Raw genomic sequence first — 22,194 nt, forward strand, 5'->3', positions numbered from 1 at the left:
CTGTAAGCTCATTGTTTTTGTTGGTTAGAAATTCAAACTAGGTCCAAATGGGCAATTTTTTTTTCTGGGGTAAACTGGGAACATGGATGTCTGATAATCTCATACACCTATGAGAAATAGCTTGGTGATAGTTTTTTATTATTTATGAAGTTACTGGAACTTGTTCATGTGGTGAAATATATCAAAAGCAGCAAGAGAGTAAACAAAAAGATACAAACAACTCTTAGGCTTTTACTCAGGTTGTATTTGTTCATCTCCCATTGACAAAAATATTTTTAAAATTCTCTTGGCCTACCTTGATACAAAACTTAAAGACTTTTATTTGCCATCTTACTGCAAGGACATGGAGAGGAGGAAGGAGATTTTGTAATCATTTCTTATAATTTACATATTGAGAAAGCATGGAACCAAGAGTGTATTAGTAAGGCTACAAAAAGACTTGAACAAGAAATGCCATATAATCAGTGTGCATACAACATGTTCTTCACAACTAAAAATTAAAAACCACTAAAGTTTTAAAATAATCATGAAACATTTAAAAGTTGTTTATGTACTAAGATATGCAAAATATTCAGCAAATATGAAATAACTATCTTTTTTTTCCCCTGAGATATGATATTGCTATGTAGCAAAGGTTGTGCTTGCGAAGGGAGCCTCTGGCTTTTGCCTTGCAAGAGAGTGCTGGTACTACAGACGTACACCATTGTGCTTAATTTAGAATTGTTCTTTTATAAAGCCCATTTCATCTTAAAACTTAATCAAACCAGGAATGAGTTACAAGATAATTCTTTTGCAAGATAACCTTTTGAAAAGCATGCTAAGAGACTTTAAAATGTTTCTAAATACATCTTTGATGAAAATGGAATTCATAATAGGAATCCTAACATTTTAAATGGAATACTAATAAAACAGTATGACATAATTAAATGAAGATGTTAGCGCTAAGTCTTTATATTGGGAAAGAAAAAAATCCTAGAATAGTGAGTTGTTCACCTTCCCTTAAATTAGAAAAAGAATAACAGAGTAACTTCAGGACACCAGCGAGAAAAAAAATAATTATATATATTAATAAAATGGAAACCATATATGAATTATGAAAGTCAACAAAACTAATGTTCTTTGGAATATTAGAAAATAATACAAGTTTCTGTAAGAAATAACTAGTTAAAAAAAGACAACACCGGAGCTCTTGACTCTAGCTGCATATGTATCAAAAGATGGCCTAGTCGGCCATCACTGGAAAGAGAGGCCCATTGGATTTGTAAACTTTATATGCCCCAATATAGGGGAATGCCAGGGCCAAAAGAATGGGAATGGGAGGGTAGGGAAGTGGGGGGCGGTATGGGGGACTTTTGGGATAGCATTGGAAATGTAATTGAGGAAAATATGTAATAAAAAAAAAAAAAAACTTTATATGCCCCAATATAGGGGAATGCCAGGGCCAAAAAGTGGCAGTGGGTGGGTAGGGGAGTCGGGGGGAGGATATGGGGGACTTTTGGGATAGCATTGGAAATGTAANTGAGGAAAATACCTAATAAAAATATTTTAAAAAAAGACAACAACCAAAGAAAAAACATTCAGTTTGTACTGAATGCAGTTTTTCCTAAAGGAAAAAAGAAAACAATTGCAAATTCTATAAGGTTTAGAAACTAGAAAACTCAATTAACTTTTCTAAATTACTGTTACCATAGTTATAAAACTAGACAAGTATGATGCAATGCCTTTTATAGTTATTAATTTTTATAGATAGTAGGCACAAATTATTAAAAGATATGTATAACTCTTAATCAGGAAGTCAAGAATACTTCCACATCTAAAAAAGTCAATGTAATTCAATCTATAAACACAGCACAATTTGATTACTTCAAAATAAACAGAATAAATACTTGATTACATTCAGCATTTACATAAACTGCACATGCATACATTAATATAAAATGCCTTACATGCATCCAATAGCAAAAAACTATTTTAATTTTAACTAGTTGAAAAGAACATCATGTTCAGTGATGAGATATAAATGCAGTCTTCAAAGGAATCAAACAAGGGCATCCATTAGTACTACTATTATTAACCTAGGGGAGCAAAATGCTAAAATTTCTAAGAAAATAAGCATAAGAAATGGAAAGAGGTAAAATTTTTATTTTCCACAGTGAACATCTATGTAGAAAACCTCCAAGTATCAACAGATGAAAGTATTACAAGTTTGATACTGATACTGATAGTGAAAACTGGTGTACAGTGGGGAAATAGATGTAATCAAACTGGCATTTCACACCGAAAAATGTTAAAAACACATTAAGAACACAAATAATACAATGTAGGCATGTATTGTAAAGGTTTGGACCACAAAGATTATTACAGACAAAGCAATGAGTGGACTGCCAGTTACAGAGACCCAGGCAGGATTCTGAGGAGTCTGAGACCAGCTTGGGCAATATAGTGGGATCCTCTCTCACACACAGAGGCAGTAGATAATATTCTCTAAGTGTAACTGTTGAGGGATATGCATTTCAGATCCTGGAAGACAGCTCAGAAGAAACCTAAGTGAAAGTAAACATGCAGAAAAATGCAAACCCTTTGGTTGGTGGTTTAGTCCCAGGGAGCTCTGGAGATACTGGTTAGTTCATATTGTTGTTCCTCCTATGGGGCTGCAGACCCCTTCAGCTTCTTGAGCTTCTTCATTGGGGACCCTGTGCTCTGTCCAATGGATGACTGTAAGCATCCACCTCTGTATTTTCCAGGCACTGGCAGAGCCTCTCAGGAGACAGCTATATCAGACTCCTGTCAGCAAGTTCTTGTTGGCATCTACAATAGTGTCTGGATTTGGAGGCTGTTTATGGGATGGATCCCCAAATAGGGCAGTCTCTAAACCACCAATCAAAGAAAACACATGGTAGGACTCATGGCTCTAGCTACATATGTAGCAGAAGATGGCCTTGTTGCTCATCAATGAGAGGCCCTAGGGCCTGTGAAGGTTCTATGCCCCAGTATAGGGGAATGCCAGGGCCAGAAAGTGAGAGTGTGTGGGTTGGTGAGCAGGGGGAGGGAGAAGGGAATAGGTGGTTTTTGGAGGGGAAACGAGGAAAGGGGCTAACATTTAAAATGTAAATATAGAAAATATCTAATAATAAAAAAAAGAAAAATGCAAAACCATGTTCACTGACTGCCACAGACAAAATAAAATCTAAGTCCATTGATATTAACAGTTGGCCTGCTGTGCCAGGAATGAACACAAGTATTGCTAGTAAGCCTGTAAATTAATGTGAGGTACTCTAAGACCCATATAGCAGGAATGCTGTCAAACTCTCACCTGGAAACAGATGGTGGGATAATTCAAGATGGTTTGATTTACAAAGACATTTTAAGAAGGTGTGAGCCAAGGAGCTGTTACCACTCCCAGACCCAAAGGGGCAAAGGGAAGGAAGGAAGGACTTGGGAGCCAGAAGGAGCAAATCTTACAGACTCTGTCAGAGAAGAGCTGAGCCTGCCAGTGAAGGGACACAGACAGCAGGGAAATCTTGTAGGGAGGAAGCCAGGGGAATTAATAAGTGGTTACATCACATGTCTGACAGCCAGCTATTTGCTGGGTTTCCAAATTGGCTTAATCTAACCAACAGGTGAAGGGTGGTCCATGATGTGACCCTACAGGGAGGTTCAGGGACAAAGAGGCTCTGAAGGGAACAAATACCGTAAGATACCTGCTAATAAGTACTTGTTATTTGTACAGAAAAGAAATTGTCACATGCTCGTGCAGATGTATGCAAGAGGTGTAGGGAACAGGTTTGTTGAGATGACTAGAGAAAATGTAACACAATTTTATTAATGGGGAATAGGCAGGTAAAATAGAGTGGGGTGAACTTGTGATGACCTATGGTACAGCTTGCTGGCCCCAAGGTCACAGATGGCTTAGATTTTATAGAGAAGCATTTGCTGTCTCTGATCTGACGTTGATGGCGAATCTCTGCCTTTGAGGTCACACAGTTGATTGAAAGGGAGAGGACAAACAGGAAATGCCTTATCAGGTAATTTGGTCTTCACTTGAGCTTTGAATGCTGCCTGGTGGATTCTGATATATTCGTGTCAGTTTAGAGCATTTAATTATTTTTAAGTCTGGCACTTGCTTGGCATACAGTAAGTCATTGGGTTTGATTCCTAGCACATAGTTGGGGGTCGGGGTGGTGGAGAGAAAGACAAAGAAGAGGTAGAGGGAGAAAAAGAAGACTTTAAATATTTTTAACATATCACTGGCAATTTGACAATTTTGGCTTCTTGTGTGGAATATAATGTTTTCACATAAAGCATTATAGCATGTTTTATTAGAATTAGTAGCAATAAAAATTACACATACCACCATTTGTTTATTCAGTGTATATCACATACCAGGTATTTTAAAAAAATTCTTAATCTACTTAAATTTTATAATCCTGGTTTCATTAACTGTATTTATTCAAATATAGGTTTTTATTTAATTAACTAAGTCACTGATATAAGCTAAGTTCTCAACGACCTTTATTGACAGCTATTTCTCATGTGTGTCTGTGCATGGGGTGCAGGACTGTGCGTGTGATGGGCAAAGGTTGACAGTAGAAGTCTCCCTCAATTGCTTTTCTGTCTTCTGTTTTATTTTAATTTTTCCTTTTGTGTGTGGAAAGTTCTGTTTTCCTTGAAGTTGTCCGCCAACTCTGGCTTTTACAAACTTTATGTCTGGTGTGCTGCACAGACCCTGGAGGGAGGGAAGGGGTAAAATGCAAAGATCCTATTTAGGCTGAGCACTCCAAGGTTTTCCTTTTTGCACACTGTCCAGTTCCGTGTTTCTATGTGAACTGCCACCCACTGAAAGAGGCTTCTCCAGGGAGAGCTGAGCAGTGTACTGCTCTCTAGCCTAGCAGGATGTCCTTAGGAGTCATTTCATTGCTAAATTCGTTTAGAAAAACAATCACAGCAGCATTTTTCCTAGGGCTCATCGCCTGTCTAGTGTCAGGCATGGGTTCCATCCCATGAAGAAGGATTTTAAACTCACTTTTTAAAATTGAGGTTGCTTACTCCTGCAGACCTGAGCCCCATTCCCTTCATATAACCTTTCTATCCCCATGTTGTTTTGTCATTCCTGAAAATACACCACGCTTTGGAAACATGCCACCCTTTGGCAGAGGAAACCTGGAAAGTATTGGCTGGGAAGTCAGAATTGTCTTTTATTCCAAGGATGAATTGGAGGGTACATTTTGCATAAACTTCAGGATGCTTCACCAAGAACAATAAATACATTCTATTTTTTTTTGATGCTATTATTTCTACCTTATCTAGAAAATGAGTTAACGTCTGTGTAGCTTAAAATTTTTCTGGTGGTTTAGTTCCTGGGAGCTCTGGGGCGGGGAGTGGAGGGTTGGGTCTGGTTGGTTGATATTGTTCTTCCTATGGGGTTGCAAACCCCTTCAGCTCCTTCAGTCTTTTCTCTAACTCTTCCATTGGGAACCCCGTGCTCAGTCCACTGGTTGGCTGCGAGCATCTGCATCTGTATTTGTCAGGCTCTGGCAGAGCCTCTCAGGAGACCAACCAAAGAGTACACTTGGAGGGACTCATGGCTCCAGCCACATATGTAGCAGAGGATGGCCTTGTCAGGAATCAATGGGAAGATAGGCCTGGGAAAGTTCGATGCCTTAGTGTAGGGGAATGTGAGGGCGAGGAGGAGGAAATGGGAGTTTTTTTTGGGAGGGGGGCAGGGAAAGGGTATAACGTTTGACATGTAAATAAAGAAAATATTCAATTAAAAAAAGAAAAAAACCCTTTGTTTGTATTTTAAGTTCAGTCTTGCTACAGTAAGCCCTGAGTGGTAACAGTATTATTACCACTAGAACAGTAGTTCATTGCACCACCGTTACTTACATGCATGTATGTATCTTAGCACTGACAAGTCTTGCTGTCTTATTGTATTTCTCCTCTGTTGGCAGAAGGGAAAGCTGTGCACGTACAGTTCCACTGAGTGGTTAAACTGAATCAATCTGAAATCTGTGATGAGAATTCACCTTTAAATTTGGCCTACATCTATTCTAAAACTTCTCACACTTAGGGAGCTTTGCCAATTTCTCCTTTGTCTAAGCTGTTTTTGCAGTATGGCTCTGTAGGAGAACTGTAGGCTGAGACCACTGCCAGGAAGAAAGATAAGCGAATTTGTTGACATGCTGTGGAAAATTAGTACAAGACAGAAAACAAAACAAACAAACAAAAAACTAAAAACCAAAACAAATAAACAAAAAAACCCAATTCTCTCTTGTAAGCCTTACAATTTTTAAAGAAAGTTTACATATTAACACTTAACTGTTTCTCCTAACAGCAGCAGGAGTTAGATCTGATAACTTATGAAATATATAATGTATGTAGCTATAGTACACATTCTAAACAGTAATTGTTTAATGAGTTGAAATAGCATATAAAATACTGGAAACAACCAAGTATTAACAATAAATCTCACATGCAATAGCTCTCCAACAACAACAACAAGAACAACAAAAACAACAACAAGCACTTGTGAAGGGTTTCATTTAGTAAGCATTAAATCTACAGGTTCTATTCAAATGTCAGAATTCCAGACTAAGTCTGCTTGTTGGGATGCTATTACTCTGGGTCACTGAACTTGAGAGACAATTTATCTTAAATACAAGGAAACCGAGACCCAGAAATTGTGAAAGGTTCACTCTCTTGCACAACAGGGCTGAGCCCCAGGTGAATTCTGATTTCCTCCCTGTTAACACAGAGGCTAGCAGCAGACTAGAGCTTGAGATAGCAGGCAACAACAAACATAATCTGAAAAGGGAGGAGACTAAAATGTTAGGAAGAAACAAAGGGGAAAAAAGAAGAAAACTCAGGTAATAATCAGGAGAGGTGCATTGGAAAGAAAATGATGCAAACATTAGCTAGTGGGCTCAGCCCAGAGCTTGTGCTGCTCGCTTTTAAATTTTCTTTATAGAAATATCCCCCTGCCACCCCTCCCCACCCCCTGAGGGAACTAAAAACAGGTTTGTTTTGTTTAGGATACTGATAAGGCAATCTGCATTCCTAGGCTGAGAAATAGAGGACTGCTCAAACAGTTTAGAATTAGTTTCTGTAATAACTAACAAATGCATCACATAAGTCCAGTCGAACATTTTTGTTGGCATTTGAAGCGAGTGCATTACTCACTAGTGGACGTGCCAACAAGAAAATCCCCACCCTATTTCCACCCCCTCAGAGCCACAAATTATTATTTATTAAGCAGTGACAGAGAGAATTGGAGTGCATGCACAACAGGAGTCATCATGGTGATTGAGGTTCTTAAAGATTAACTGTCATCGTAGAGTTAAGATCAAATCAATTCTGGCCCTATAACATTTCCCATGAAAAACCTTCAATTTTAATTTTGGTATTTGAAAGTCTGATTGGCTTTGTTTTGGGGCAATGCCCTTTTCAATATGTAAATACCTTATTTATTATATTGAATTGATTTAATTCATGTAAATTAGAATTTAATTGAAATACTTTTTACAGGAAATCCTTTAGAATTGAGTTTTACTTTGTCTATCACTTTTCTAAACTTTATATAATCTCTATCTATCTACATATCTATCTATCTATCTATCTATCTATCTATCTATCTATCTATCTATGCTAAACACACACACACACACATACATACATACATACACATACTAAAACTGGGTCACTTTCTTTTTTTAATATTTTCACTGTCTGACCACACACAAACCTTACATAAGAATATTCAGCTAAGGTTTATATTGAGATTTTGTCTTTTACTGTTTATTATAATACTGGTCTCCAAGATCTGGAGTCCACAGGTAGCCTCTGGGACTGGCTCTGCAGTTAATTCTGATTGGTGAAAAAAGATACCAGCAGCTAATAGCTGGGGAGAAGAGACATTTGTAGTGGTGGTGGAGGAGGTAGAAAAGGAGAAGTCAGGGGCCAGGCACAGTATAGAGAAGCAAGAAGAGCTTAGCCTCTGGACCAAGTACATTTCTTACAGGGCTGCCTAATTGGATTAAGAACAGCTAACTAGTAAGTGATGATTTGGGGTCATCGGTAGGAAAGTAGATTCTAACAACATGGAGGGTAGGCAGTTGCCCAGCTATTGAGCTGTTTAAGGCATATTTAAAAATTAAGGCTGTGTGTGTCTTTCATCAGGAACATAAATGGTCAAAGGCAGGAAGGAACCCCATGCCGGGGTTTTTAAAATATTTTTTACAACAGGTTTAGAAAATGCTTTTAATGATAAAAATGAAGCTACAACATGCAAATACCTAACACGAGTCTAAATAAGTACCTGGAGACTTGTAAATATCAATGTTAAAAGCTATTGGTTACACCAAATCAACACCAAGTTTCCACTGGAAGGCCCTAGAAAAAGAAGAGCAAATTAAACCCTAACCAAGCAGAAGAACAAATCAAGAGAAGCATGGATATAACAAGGGCTAAAGCAGAGCCAAGGAGATAAAATAAATAAAGTAAAAGAAAAGAACAACAGAAAAAATATGACCCAAAGTTGGCTCTTTGAAAAAGTTAACAGTAAAGAAACTGTTATACCCAGAGCAGGGAGAAAACATGGTGTTAAGATCAGAAAGGAAAGAGGATGTTTACCAACAGTAGGCAAGATAAAGAGTTGGGGCAACTGGAATACTGGCAAACTTTTGAAACAATGTTGTTGCTGGTGAGCAGGCCGATTTAGCAGGTCTTTGCTTACTGTGGCCCACATGGTACCTTTCTTGTGCCAGCTCTGCTTGGTGTCTAGAGTTTCTCTTGGTAGATAATACAGCTAGATCTCTCTTGAGTTCTCATTTTGTGGTGTCTCCCTTTGCAGATAATGTCACTGATGCCTTCACATAACGTTCTCTCCTGTTTCCTGTAGGACTCGGGTCCTGGTGCACAGTGTTTGGCCTCCCAGGGCTTCTTCTGAAAGCTGCTGAGAAGTTCCCACAGCTCTCTGAGTGATACCCAGGTGTGCCTCATACCGACTCAGGCAGTGGCTGGGCTCACTTGGCCCTTCTCTGCAGAAATCTCTGAGGGCTGGGAGGGCTGAACTCAAGGAAAGAATTGTCCTGAGACTGCAGGGTATCCATGTGCTGAGTCCTCAGAGCAAACTTTTTCTTTCAAGACAGGGTTTCTCTGTATAGCCCTGGCTGTCCTGGAAGTCACTTTGTAGACCAGGCTGGCCTCGAACTCAGAAATCCACCTGTCTCTAAAGCAAACTCTTTCAAATGAGTTTTTAGATGTTCAAACTCTCCCCATGAGTTTATGATGGTGGGTCTGGACAATTCCCAAGAAACTTAAAGTGCACCCCCTCCTATGGTGCTGCTTTCTCTTACTTTAACCTCTCAAAACTATGCATTCTTTGGCCCCAACTTTCCATGCCCCTTTCTTATAACTTTCTCGGCCCTTCCTCCTATGCTTTCTGTGTAAAATTCTCAAAGTAAATTTAAGCTAAAAGCAGGTTGCTGTACCATACCACAGGCTCTATACTGTGACTCTGAAATTTCTTCAACCAGACTAACTAGACAATGTTTAAATTCAGCTTCACTCAAAGTCTTTAGTATATAGGTAAGATATAAATTCTTTCCATAATTAATACAAATGTCAATCTATAATAGAGGTTTCATTGCTATGTGGAACCTCGCAAGTAAGACCTTTAATGTCTTTGTTTATTGGCAAATCTGGTCTTATGGGCTCCCATCAAACTGTCAGCTCAGCTCTGTTCATAGCATTCTAAAAGCTTTCTAGCTGGTTTCTCTGAACTTCCCTAAGTCACTTCCAAAGTCGCTGAACTTCATAGTCATATCTAGTGTATATCTAATTCCAGTATTTTTTTCCTCCTGAATTAAATTCCCTGAAGTGGAAGTTTCTGGATATATCAGGTACTACAGACTCCTGTGGTGCTTCACTGGTCTCAAGTCTTCACCTTTGCTCATCTTCACTTCATGGAGAGAGGCACAGCAGAGAACTCCTGGCATCCTGGCTGGTCCTGGCTGCTCCCGTTGACTTATGCAGATTCCATGGAGGCCTGGAGGTTTCTGCTAGATCATGCCACTCCTACTGATTTACATTTATTATTCTGACAGCACTGAACTAGACTGTTGGTATTCTGACGATGAAGACTGGAATAGTCCCAAGGAACCACTTCTACACAGGTCCATATCCCCTTGTCCTATTTACCATCTTATCTCCCCTGCCTTTGAACAGTGGGCTAGACAAGGGTGGTGGTGTTGGAGGGGGGGACAGAGTTGAAGTAGGTTTAAAAAGTCTAAGTTCAAAGCATTTGAGAACTTTTATTAAAGCAGGTTTAAGAAGTCTAAGTCCATGTCCCCACAACTATGACAAATACTGAGCAAAGCCATTAAAGGACAAAACATTTGGCACAAAAGTTCCAGATGTCTGGCTTCATTGCTTTAAGCCTGTGGCACGGAAGAACACCAGGCATGCTAATGCAGAGTAATGCTGTTGCTTATGCCAGTCAGGAAGCAGAAAAGAACCAGGAAGAAATGTGCTGAGGACAACATTTTCCTCTTTAACATGGTGGTAATATGGTAGATCCAAGTGTGTTGGTGAGTTTTATATCAAGCCAGAGTCATTTTGAAAGGATTATCAATTGAGAAAATGTTCCCAGTAGATTGGCCTGTGGGTAGCTTGTGGTGCATTTTTTGGTTGATTGATGTAGGAAGGCCCAGCTCACTGTGTGTGGTCCTGGGTGCTGTAAGAAAGCTGGCTGAGAAACCCATGGGAAAGCAAGCCAGCACACCACCCTCCTCCATGGCTTCTGCCTCAGTTCCTGTCCCTAAGTCCTGCTATGAGTTCCTGCCTTGACTTCTCTCAGTGATGGAGAGTGACCCGAGAGCTGTAAGTGGAAACAAACTGCTCAAGTTTATTGCAGCAGTAGAAATCCAAACTGAGGGTCAGTATACTTCCTTTCCAGACACTGGATTTCAGCAGGAGGCTACAATAGTTCCAATGACAGGAATACTTTGTGATTCAGACTAATTAAAATAACTTCCAATGACAACACCTATCTCTGTGATGCAAGGAGGCACTTGAGTTACCTATTCCAATAATTTCTACTTCCACAAGCTCATAATAAAGTCAACTAATCAGAGTGGGAAGGGACTATATTCTAGATATCAACTGATTTTACATCATAAAGAAATCCTTATTAATTCTATTGATACTTTACCCAGAGAAGTAATTTCTATAAATACAGAACACCCAAATTATTTTTAGTCTGTAATGTGGAAATCAAACTGTAAGGCAGTGTCACTGCAGGAATAATGCTTTCAGAAGACACAGCTGCAGTGAAATGTGTAGTATTAATTTCCTCCCATTTGGAGAACACTGGGCAGAGTTCTGCAGTACTGTAAAGAACTCTACGACAAACCGTTTGGAAAGCAAGTAATATAAAATTTTCACATGGGATAGCTGAATACCGAGCTTCATTTTGTTAAGAAGAGTAGAACCCCATGCAGCCATAAGAGAGAACACCTCTTTCAAGTGCACTGATAGAAAAGACCAAGTGGTTAATCAGGTAGGGTGCCTGCCTATCTTCTTCCTCTTACTTTATTTTGTAAAAGGAAAGGTAAAAATAACATGTAGCAAATCTTCTTGTCCAAGTGTCAACAAACTCCCATGTTTCTATGTCTTGAATTTAAGTAGGAGACATCACAAAAAAGTATGCTTTGCTGTAACAGTTGCTGACGTGATAGTGAGCCTCCACTGTGTTCTCACTTCAATGGTACCTAGATGAGCACCTCTGCAATATGGCCTTCTAAGTCCTGCGGCTCCGGATGAATAGGCAAAGGCTGCTACTCAGTATAGTCCTTGTGTTCCTCTCTCGCCCTGCACTTCTTTCCCTTTCGCTGCTGTTGGCTCTTAACTATAGACAACTGCTGTTTTCAGTACAGCACCAAGCCAACCAAGACTTGAACACTATGCTGCCTGCTAAATGGGACCTGCCTGACATTTAATCTCAATTTTAAAATTTGACTATCAGTATTTTAGTTCAAAAAGTAAAATTTACTCTTAGAGATGATTAATTATATACCAAATGCTATTTTCTTTCACAATATCTCTAAAATATTATATATAGAATATTTAGCAAAAATACATAAAATGCTAATATATTTTGTGCCTTATATATTATTTAATTTTCTTTGTAGTCAGCATTTAAAATACTTTTTCAAAGTACTTATAAAGATTTTCATATTTTACTGTTGCTTTCTCTAGCACTTTGCTTTCTCTAACGCTTTCAAAATTACTAATTAGTAATTTTCCTAGCAAAGTCATATAAATAAAAAAGTAAGATGGTCTTTATTAAATAATAATGGAAGGGAATAAGGCCTAAAATAATATCAACTTATAAATATTCTAAGCATTTTGTTATGACAAATGAGCACACTTTCTCTGAATGTAAAGAATAGCAAACATTTATTTTGCATGTGATTTAGTCAGGTTTAAATGAAAGAATTAACCATAATTTATTTCTTGATTGAAAGGAACATAAAAATGAAATAAACTATATAATTCAAACTGAAGTCATGTTCTAAAGGAAAACTGTACTTTATAGTATCATAATTGTTCCTTTGGAGAACAGGCAAGGAAATAAAGCTATGCTGTACCACAAATGATTAGAAGCCATGCTAGGACACTCAGAAGAAGGTGGACATACAGAACTTAAATAAACAGTACTATTATTTTCTCTGCAAAGTTAGCTTGCCGATGAAAAGCAGCAGCCCGAATGCACACACTGTAACTGCTGAGCTCTTCAGAATTCGAGTCTTCCATGTAGAGACCTCTTCTACGAGTGGGATATGAGTTGGGTCATTTTCCCGCTCATTCTGCATCTAATTTTTAGAAGGAAAACAAGAGTTAGTAGATACCATACTAAAAACGAAAACAGTTGTTTTGAAAAACAAAGTTCATAGTAATTCACTAGTTTTAGATGGAAGAAACTGAAAACCTCATGACAGATTAAAGTGAACATGATGTCTTTACCAGTGTCTTTCATAGATCATTATTACGTTTACATTAATAGTAAATAATTTTGTAGATGAACACATATAAAAATGGTGCATTAGTGTCATGAGACAATGTTCCTTTCATTTCAACTTAAAGTTTCTATTTCATCTATAAGGTCTAACAATTGCTTTATTTGCTTTTGAATTAAACTTAATTAGTATACCATAAAAGACTGAACCATTCTTATAGCAAGTCTACAACAGAAGGTTAGCAGCAAAAGTCAGAAGACAGTGCATTGTAACCGCAGCAACAAATTATGTCTGAGCATTTTCAGCAATGAAAGTCGACTTCCTAGACTGCTTCTAAACTCCCACAGAGACATATTCTGTGAAGAAGCCTCCCACCAGTGTGTGTGTCAGTGGGGGTGGGGAGGAAGAGGTGAGAGATAGCTGCTGTATTGGGTCAAGAGTGGGAGAATAAGCAGAAAGCAAAAGATCTTTAAAAGATAAAAAGAACAGGACACATTCATAGTGATATTTACTAGAAACATCCTGAGCTGGAGTGACGATAGAAATATTTTCAACAATAGTAGGAATAATGCCTTTGAAATTTTACAGTGTAAATATTTAATTTTAGAAGTCTGCAAAATTAATTTCAAATTTATAGTGCAAAAATGGACTCTGATGCTAATCTCATTAAGACTGTAATCCTGGTTTAACTTCCAAATGGCTTCATTCAGCAACAGATTCTTTTTTGACACTGATGCTCCATTTACTGGATCCTGAGACAGTCATTCCCTTACTAAGCAATGACCCCTTCTGACAAGAGTTGTCAGTGTGTTGGTTTGAAAGAGAATGATGTGGTGTTAAAGACTAGCCTTGACCTCTCCTATCCTCGCTTTGGTACCTCAGTGCTTATCTGTGATACCTTGTATATTTCTTTGCAAAGTTCCTATTAGGAAATTTTAAACTATCAAAAACTTAACAAGCATGACAACACAGTCCCCAAAATGGAAGCCTTCAACATTTTCTGAGTAAAATCTCATCACAACAAAATCTATTCATGTAAGAATAACTTAGAAATATCAGTATATTCACTTGCTCAAAAAGTAAGACTTTTCTGACTAAAGAACTCTATTTGCTATTGTTATAGGCCAATCAACATATTTCCAGGCTAGTTATTACATGGAAAATTTGAATTCTTGGTCAAGAGGTGACACAGAAAAAAATACTACCTAAGTAGTAAAAAAAAAAAAAATAGATGCTGGTTCTTTTCACAGGTATATATTATTAAATGAAATATTATGATAGCTACTCATATCATGTTTTAGGCTCAGGAAGTTTAAAACAATACTTCTTAATTTTATCTGACACAGTATATTTTGGTTCTTTCTCTCTAACTATATCTCACTGCCACACTACAAACAGGTTTTAGTTTAAAAAGCCAAATTAGTAGTCACTCTTGCCACAAATATGCTTTTAGGAATTTCCTATTTAAAACCATGCTTTCAAAGAAGTTTCTATACACACATCTACTTTTCCTTGAATTTTCAATAAGAATATCATGTTGAGTCGAGTTACTTCCACATTCCCTCAGTTCTAGTTGTGAAGGAGGAAGTGAGGATGCAGGAGTCTAACCCTGTGCTGTCAGTGAGCTCAGGCTCTCTAGCTTGTGAAGCACTCCCTGCATTTGGTGAGTGAATGAGCGAGCAAGCAAGCAAGAGTCACACAGAACACAGCTCCTGCAGCATCTCTCCCATAAAGGAGCTCATTTGTTTCTGAGGCTGAAACGCACCACTTCTTTTCCTGTTTCAAGCATCCTTCTCCCACTAATATAGAATTTGCTTCAAAACTTTGTTCAATGATTAAAAGACTTCTGTTGATTAAATATATTTTAAGGGAGATGACAAATTACCTTGAATATAAAGTTTGCTCTTAAATTCTTTTGATAAAATATTGGTAAAAATATTAAATGATTCTTAGGCTGAAACTATATAATTAAGATGTGTCACAAAAGTTTTGCAGATAACAAATTTATGAAGTAAATAACAGAGACTCAGAGGTGATTTTTTTAAAAGAAAACTCAGAGTGTCTTTCCCATTATTTTACAGTTTCAATAAAGGCAATTTCACTAGCCTGCATGCCAGTACAGACATTTTTTAAAGTGGAAAAACAACCTGCCTTTAAATCCAGACATATGCTGCTCTTATATGAATAAAAAGACAATAAAAATGTCCACATTCTACAAACAGTTAATTACAAAACGTGCTATAGAGTTTGGCCAATAGGGATAAATCCTCCATTGCATTCTACCTCATTAGCAGAGCTGGTCAGCATTTCCTTTGCCCTTTTTGCATTTATGAAATTATAAGTCACAGTGTAATTTCTCTCTTTAACAAGTGAACAAGTGAATAAATGTTTTCAATTATTTTCCATTGCGTACACATTATTTTTTCAGTGCTGAGGACTGAACTAAGGGCCTGGCATGTGCTAAGCAAACACTTTACCCCTGAATTATACTCCAATTTGAATTATAGAATATAGAATATACCCTGAATTATAGAAAATAAACACACCAGAATTATGAAAGTGTTGGCCTAGTATAGAATACTATGGCACATAGAGTCTTGGAATAAACTCTTACCAAAGTATCACTATTTTATGGTCCAAGGCCATCTGGCCAGACTGTTTGAAAGGGGCTGTATAAGCAGTTTCCCATGAGGCTCTGTTTAGTGAACTCTAGAAAGACTGTCATCGGGTTGCTAAGGAGAAGGATGAGGAGCACATATCCTTTCAGCATATCCTTCTTTAACGCCCAACAACTCCTTATGTGCTCTTTTCCCTTGGGAAACTGTCCTTTTACCAAGCCTCCGTGTCCTACTGGCTGTCTTTGTTAAAACTGCCTGACTTCCCAACATCTTGCTTTGAAAGTTCTCCCCTGTCTCCAAGCACGCAATGTTAACTGTATGTGTGTGTGTTTATATATATATATATATATATACCTTCTGAATCAACTCCTTCAGTCTGCAGACCTCTTCATTCAGATCTTCAACATTACTGACCAGTTCTTCACAAACTGAAGTAAAATTTCTGGGAGAAGCCCACTCCAGTACTATCTGTTGATATTTCCAAAAGTTACATCAAAAAAGTGGAACTAGCCTTTCAAAATTTATATGCACAAAGATTACCAGACACTCTAAAATATTAAATTATATAATTGACTTTTTGTTCAGAATAAATCTTGGTAACAAAAGTAAGTCAGTAATTTTATATAACTATTTGAATTAGCTTGCTATATGAATTTCCTAAATATATACTTATGTGTAGGAATTAATATTAATAATATTTGTGGTGAATAAATGATTTTTCAAAAATTTAAAAATGACATTATTCTTAGAGTGGTACTATCATTAACCATATAGTAAAAGAAAGTTATTTAAAATTTTTCATTATAGAGTCTATAGTGTAGACAAAACAGGCAAAACAAAAATTCAAAAAGTCTGCTTTTGTGAGTCATTATTTATTTAAAATTTTCTTAATTAAGAAAAACTATATGTCAATATAATTTTTAATCAACATTCAACATGCTGTTTTGTTTCATCTTTCACTTGGGTCTCCTAACAGTTTCTATTTTAATCAATTAAATCATCATTAACAACAAATGACATTCCATACAGAGATAGTTTAGATTTTGGCTTGACTTAGTCCCCCTTTGCTTGAGGCTGAGGGTTGAAGGTTCTATGATCAATTCCATGTACAAGGGAATATTTACATGTAACACTTCAGTTCTCATGCTGAGCCACCAGCAGAACGTCATCAGATCAGAACTGCATAAGAGTTATCATGCGCTTATCTAGCCTGCTCTTCCACACTCCTATTTTTCACAGAGCAACTCTTACTTAAATACCTTGTGAGAATTTACAGGCAACTCGGTAATGATATTCTGCACAGCTGTGATTAAATGGCCACACTGCTTATTTAATTTCAAAAGAAAGTTGAGGAACTCATCACCACTAAAGAAAAAACAACAACAACAACAACAACAACAGAAACCAGTTAGAAGTCATTTATGTCATTCTACCAATCGGCCTATACATTTTAAAAAGAGATTAAAAATATTTACTACCTAATATGTATTTGGAACTAAAATATGCATTAAGTATTAAGAGAAAACCAAGTCTTTAGTCCCAAGAATGTTGAATTTCTTTTCTACTCTATAATTATTACATAGTTTTTTATTAGATATTTTCTTCATTTACATTTCAAATGCTATCTTGAAAGTCCCCTATACACTACTCCCCCACTGCCCTGCTCCCCAACCCACCCACTCCTCCTGGCATTCCCCTGTACTGGGGCCTATGATCTTCACATAGTTTTTGTAGTGTGAAAAGTGAACCCTGGGCTTTGCACTTGCTGGATAACATCTGCCACTGAGTTAAGGCCCTTGCTCCAGGAATCCCACATTTCAATATGAGATTATAGACACGTAGATATTATTTGGAGGTATACACAAGAAAGGAAGATTAAGGAACCAATATTAGAGTAGCAATCTTGGAGGATAAGAAATTGATTAATTTAACATGAGTTATTTGTTTTATTTCTTATCAGTGTCTAAGACACTGTTATTGTTAGCAGATGCGCTATCTAAAACTCAAAGTAAATTAATTGAGTACTACACACTATGGTGGGAATAAGGATTTAGAAGCAGTTGACAGAAATGATACTTGGATGAACTTGGAGCCAAGTAAGTTTTTCATCTAGGTAATGAAGAGACGAGTTCTGAGCAGAAAGACTTGGTAGGTTCAAAGTATAACAGTAGAGGAGCAGTTAAGACACAACTACGGCAAACGATGAGGAAGTAGCAGCCATTGGCTAAACATAACACCTTCTAAAGGAGCTTGTATTGTTCATCATGAAAGGCAACTCAAGGAGTCAACCAGGAAGGGAGAAGTAACACCTTGGTGGAACTTTTACTTGGGGATTTGTTGTGAATTAAAGTAACAGAATGGAAGAAGAACTGGGGAAAAAGAAATAGAATGCATGTAAAATAATAATCTAGGATGATTTTCTTTTCACTAGAAGAGCATCTCACTGAGCAAGCAACTGCTTCTAGGGATGGATGGTGAGCAGACTGGAAGATAAACAGAAAACACTAGAGCCAAAGTAAGAGCTGGGCTGATCTGAGTTTGGACTCAGAGTCCAGATTTGGGCAAATGTAATCTCATCAAATATTTCCAACTCTGTAGATTGGAGACAAGATTTTTGGAAGGACAGAGGGGGCAAAATAAATATCCAGTATCTTGTCTATCAAAAGGCTGGCATTGAAGTTAGCTAAATTCTGGTGTAGCTTTAATGCTGTGAGATAAACAGGTGGTAACAGTACGTGAACAGTAGAAAGTGTAAATCTTGGGGGCTGGAGAGATGCCTCAGAGCTTAAGAGCACTGACTGCTTTTCCAGAGGTCCTGGGTTCAATTCCCAGCAACCATATTGTGGTTTACAACCATTGGTTAATGGGATCCAATGCCCTCTTCTGGTGTGTCTGAAGACAGACAGCTAGTGTACTCATATAAATAAAGTAAATAAATCTTTTTAAAAACTTAATGATTTAAAAAAATAAAGTGTAAATCTTATTATCATATTTATCCTGATACCAGTACAGGCAAGTGACTTGATACAGTTCAGAGACAGTGAGGGAACATCAATAAGAAAAAAAATTATCTTATAGCCACTAGTGTCTAACTAGATTTGTTTTCCTTCTAGCATGAATGTGAGCACAAGCCAAGGTAGCCACATTATCAAAACTATGATCCTGAATTCAGCGAGAATAGGACACACTAAGAGAAGAGACTGAGAGCAGTCAACTCAGCACTCAGGAAAAGAAAGTAGCCAGGGAAGCAGCAGGAAATAAGAGAGGACCATTCTTAAGGATGGAAGTGAAGGGAACCATTCCAGGAAAGATGGCTGAGTACCTTCAAGAGCCACTGACAGGAGATGAGAGGACTAGAATGGCTTTCAGGACTGACAGAGGCCAATTTACAGTGGAAATGATAGTGTCACTCATGGAATCCAACAGAACAAATAACCATCATGTTAAGTAAGTAATTCAGAGAAACATAAAGGACAAATTGGAATGGATAGAATGGGAACACATTACTACAGAATGCTACAGTCTAGAAAAATGGGTAAAAGAAATATCTGTATAGTATGTCAATAGTATCTACTAAAATGACAAATGTCAAAGAAAAAACCCTCAACTATGGGACAAATACCACTTTTAACTCCAAACAACATTCTTATATATAATCTTTGGGCAAATCCTATACAGTTTTACATACTAGGATAAAAGTCTATTAAAACTCAGTGCAGTTGCCAGGCAGTGGTGGCACAAGCCCTTAATCCCAGAGCTTGGCAGAGAGAGGGGCAGGTGGATCTCTGAGTGTCAGACCAGTCTACTCAACAGATTGAGTTCCAGGACAGCAGGCTATACAGAGAAACCCTGTTTCAAAAAATCAACCCAAACCCAAGCCAAACCAAAACACACACATAAGAAACAGTTCATAGATATAGAAAGAGCAATTTTCAAATTCATCTGGAATAACAAAAAAACAAGGATATCAAACAAACAAACAAACAAACAAAACACAAACCATTCTCAACAATAAAAGAACTTCTGGGGGAATCACCATCCCTGACCTCAAGTTATACTACAGAGCAACAGTGATAAAAACTACATGGTATTGGTACAGAGACAGACAGTTTGATCAATGGAATAGAATTGAAGACCCAGAAATGAACCCACAAACCTATGGTCACTTGATCTTTGACAAAGGAGACAAAACCATCCAGTGGAAAAAAGACAACATTTTCAACAAATGGTGCTGGCTCAACTTGCAGTCGGAATGTAGAAGAATGTAAATTGACCCATTCTTAGCTCCTTGTACATAGCTCAAAGTCCAAGTGGATCAAGGACCTCCACATAAAACCAGATACTAGGAAGCTACCAGCAGAGAAAGTGGGAAAGAATCTGGAATACATTGACACAGGGGAAACTTTCCTGAGCAGAACAACAATGGTTTAATGCCCAAAGATCAGAATTGACAAATGGAACCTCATAAAATTGCAAAGTTTCTGTAAGGCAAAGGACACTGTCAATAGAACAAAATGGCAATCCAAAGATTGGGAAAGGATCTTTACCAACCCTCCATCCAATAGAGGGCTAATATCCAAAATATATAAAGAACTCAAGAAGTTAGACTCCAGAGAACCAAATAACCTACTAAAATGGGGTACAGAGCTAAACAGAGAATGAGGAATTCCAAATGGTCAAGGAGCACTTGAAGAAATGTTCAACATCCTTAGTCATCAGGTAAATGCAAATCAAAACAACCCTGAGATTCTGCCACCTCTCACCAGTCAGAATGGCTAAGATCAAAAACTCAGGTGATACTCCTCCATTGCTGGTAGGATTGCAAGCTGGTACAACACTCTGGAAATCAGTTTGGCAGGAAATTGGACCTACAATTACCCAAGAACCCAGTTATACCACTCCTGGGCATATAACCAAAAGCTGCTCCAACATATAGCAAGGACATATGCTCCACTATGTTTATTTATTTATTTATATTTATTTATAGTAGCCAGAAGATGGAAAGAACCCAAATGTCCTTCAAAAGAGGAGGAATGGATACAGAAAATGTGCTACATTTACACAATGGAATACTACTCAGCTATTAAAAACAAGGAATTCATGAAATTCTTAGGCAAATGGATGTAACTTGAAAATATCATCCTGAGTGAGGTAACCTAGTCAGTCACAAAAGAAGACACATGGTATGCACTCACTGTTTACTGACTATTAGCCAAAAAGAAGCTCAGAATGCCCAAGATACAACTCACAGACCATATGAAAGCCAAGAAGAAAGAAGATCACACTAAAGTGTGGATGCTACAGTCCTACTCAGTAAGAGGAAGAGAAAAATCTCTGGGAAGTAGAGGGAGAGAGGAATCTGGGAGGGAGAGAGGAGGGGGAGGGAAAAGGGCGGCTAGTTCAGGTATGGGAGGAGATGGGGGAGAAGTACAGAGGGTCAGGAAATTGAAAGTAGGTCTGTAGCAGTGGGGGAGGGGGAGTTGGGGGTAGCCACTAAATAGTCCCAGTTGTCAGGGACCCAAGAGGTTCTCAGTACCCAACAAGGAGGACATTAGCCAAAATACCCAACAAAGGGGAGATAGAACCTGTAGAGACCATATCCAATGGATAGGCACGGCCCTCAGTTGAGGTATGGGGCCACCCCCTACCTCAAAAATATTAATTCTTCCTGTCAAAAGGAAATGCAGGGACAAAGAGTGGAGCAAAAGTTGAAGGAAAGGTGATCTAGAGACTGCTCCACCTAGGGGATCCATCCCATCTGCTGACACCAAACTCAGACACTATTGCTGATGCCAAGAAGTGCTTACTGACAGGAGCCCAATATAACTGTACCCTGAGAGGCTCTGCTAGAGCCAAACCAATACAGATGCAGATGTACACAGCCAAACATTGGACTGAGCATGGGACCCTAATGGGGGAAGTTAGGGCAAGGTCTGTAGGAGCTGAAGGGGTTTGCAACCTCATAGGAAGAATAACAATATCAACTAACCAGAACCCACAAAGCTCCCAGGGACTACACCACCAACCAATGAGTACACAGGGGGTACCCATGGCTCCAGCTGGATATGTAGCAGAGGAATGCCTTATCTGGCATCACTAGGAGGAGAGCTCCTTAGTCCTGTGGAGGCTTGATGACCTAGGATATGGGAATGCTAGGATGGTGAGGCAGGCATGGGTGGGGGAGCACCTTCATAGAGATAAGGAGAGGGAGGAAGGCATAGGGAGCTTGTGGAGGGAAAATTGGGAAGGGGGGATAACATTTGAAATGTAAATAAATATGTGGCTGAAGCCTTGAGTTCCTCCTTGTGTACTCTTTGGTTGATGGTTTACTCCCTGGGAGTTCTGGGGGGTACTGGTTGGTTCATATTGTTGTTCCTCCTATGGGGCTACAAACCCCTTCAGCTCCTTGGGTCCTGTCTTAGTTAGGGTTTTACTGCTGTGAACAGACACCATGACCAAGGCAAGTCTTATAAAAAAAACCCAACATTTAATTGGGGCTGGCTTACAGGTTCAGAGGTTCAGTCCATTATCTTCAAGGTGGGAGAATGGCAGTATCCAGG

At 38.2% G+C, this 22,194-nt stretch overlaps 1 protein-coding gene across 1 annotated transcript in view; it reads right to left on the reverse strand.

Moving 5' to 3' along the window:
* Positions 1–12,572: 12,572 nt before the first annotated feature.
* Positions 12,573–22,194, reverse strand: part of Asz1 (ankyrin repeat, SAM and basic leucine zipper domain containing 1) — a 56,383-nt gene continuing 46,761 nt past the window's right edge. Inside the window, exons 11-13 of the mRNA XM_021165314.1 lie at positions 16,894–16,999; positions 15,989–16,102; positions 12,573–12,872 (exon numbers count right to left, since the gene is read on the reverse strand). Of these exons, the coding sequence (XP_021020973.1) occupies positions 12,720–12,872; positions 15,989–16,102; positions 16,894–16,999 (373 nt within the window). The 3' untranslated portion in view covers positions 12,573–12,719. The remainder of the gene's footprint in view (positions 12,873–15,988; positions 16,103–16,893; positions 17,000–22,194) is intronic.

This window comes from Mus caroli, chromosome 6 (assembly GCF_900094665.2).
Source record: "Mus caroli chromosome 6, CAROLI_EIJ_v1.1, whole genome shotgun sequence".
NCBI classification, from domain to species: Eukaryota; Metazoa; Chordata; class Mammalia; order Rodentia; family Muridae; genus Mus; species Mus caroli.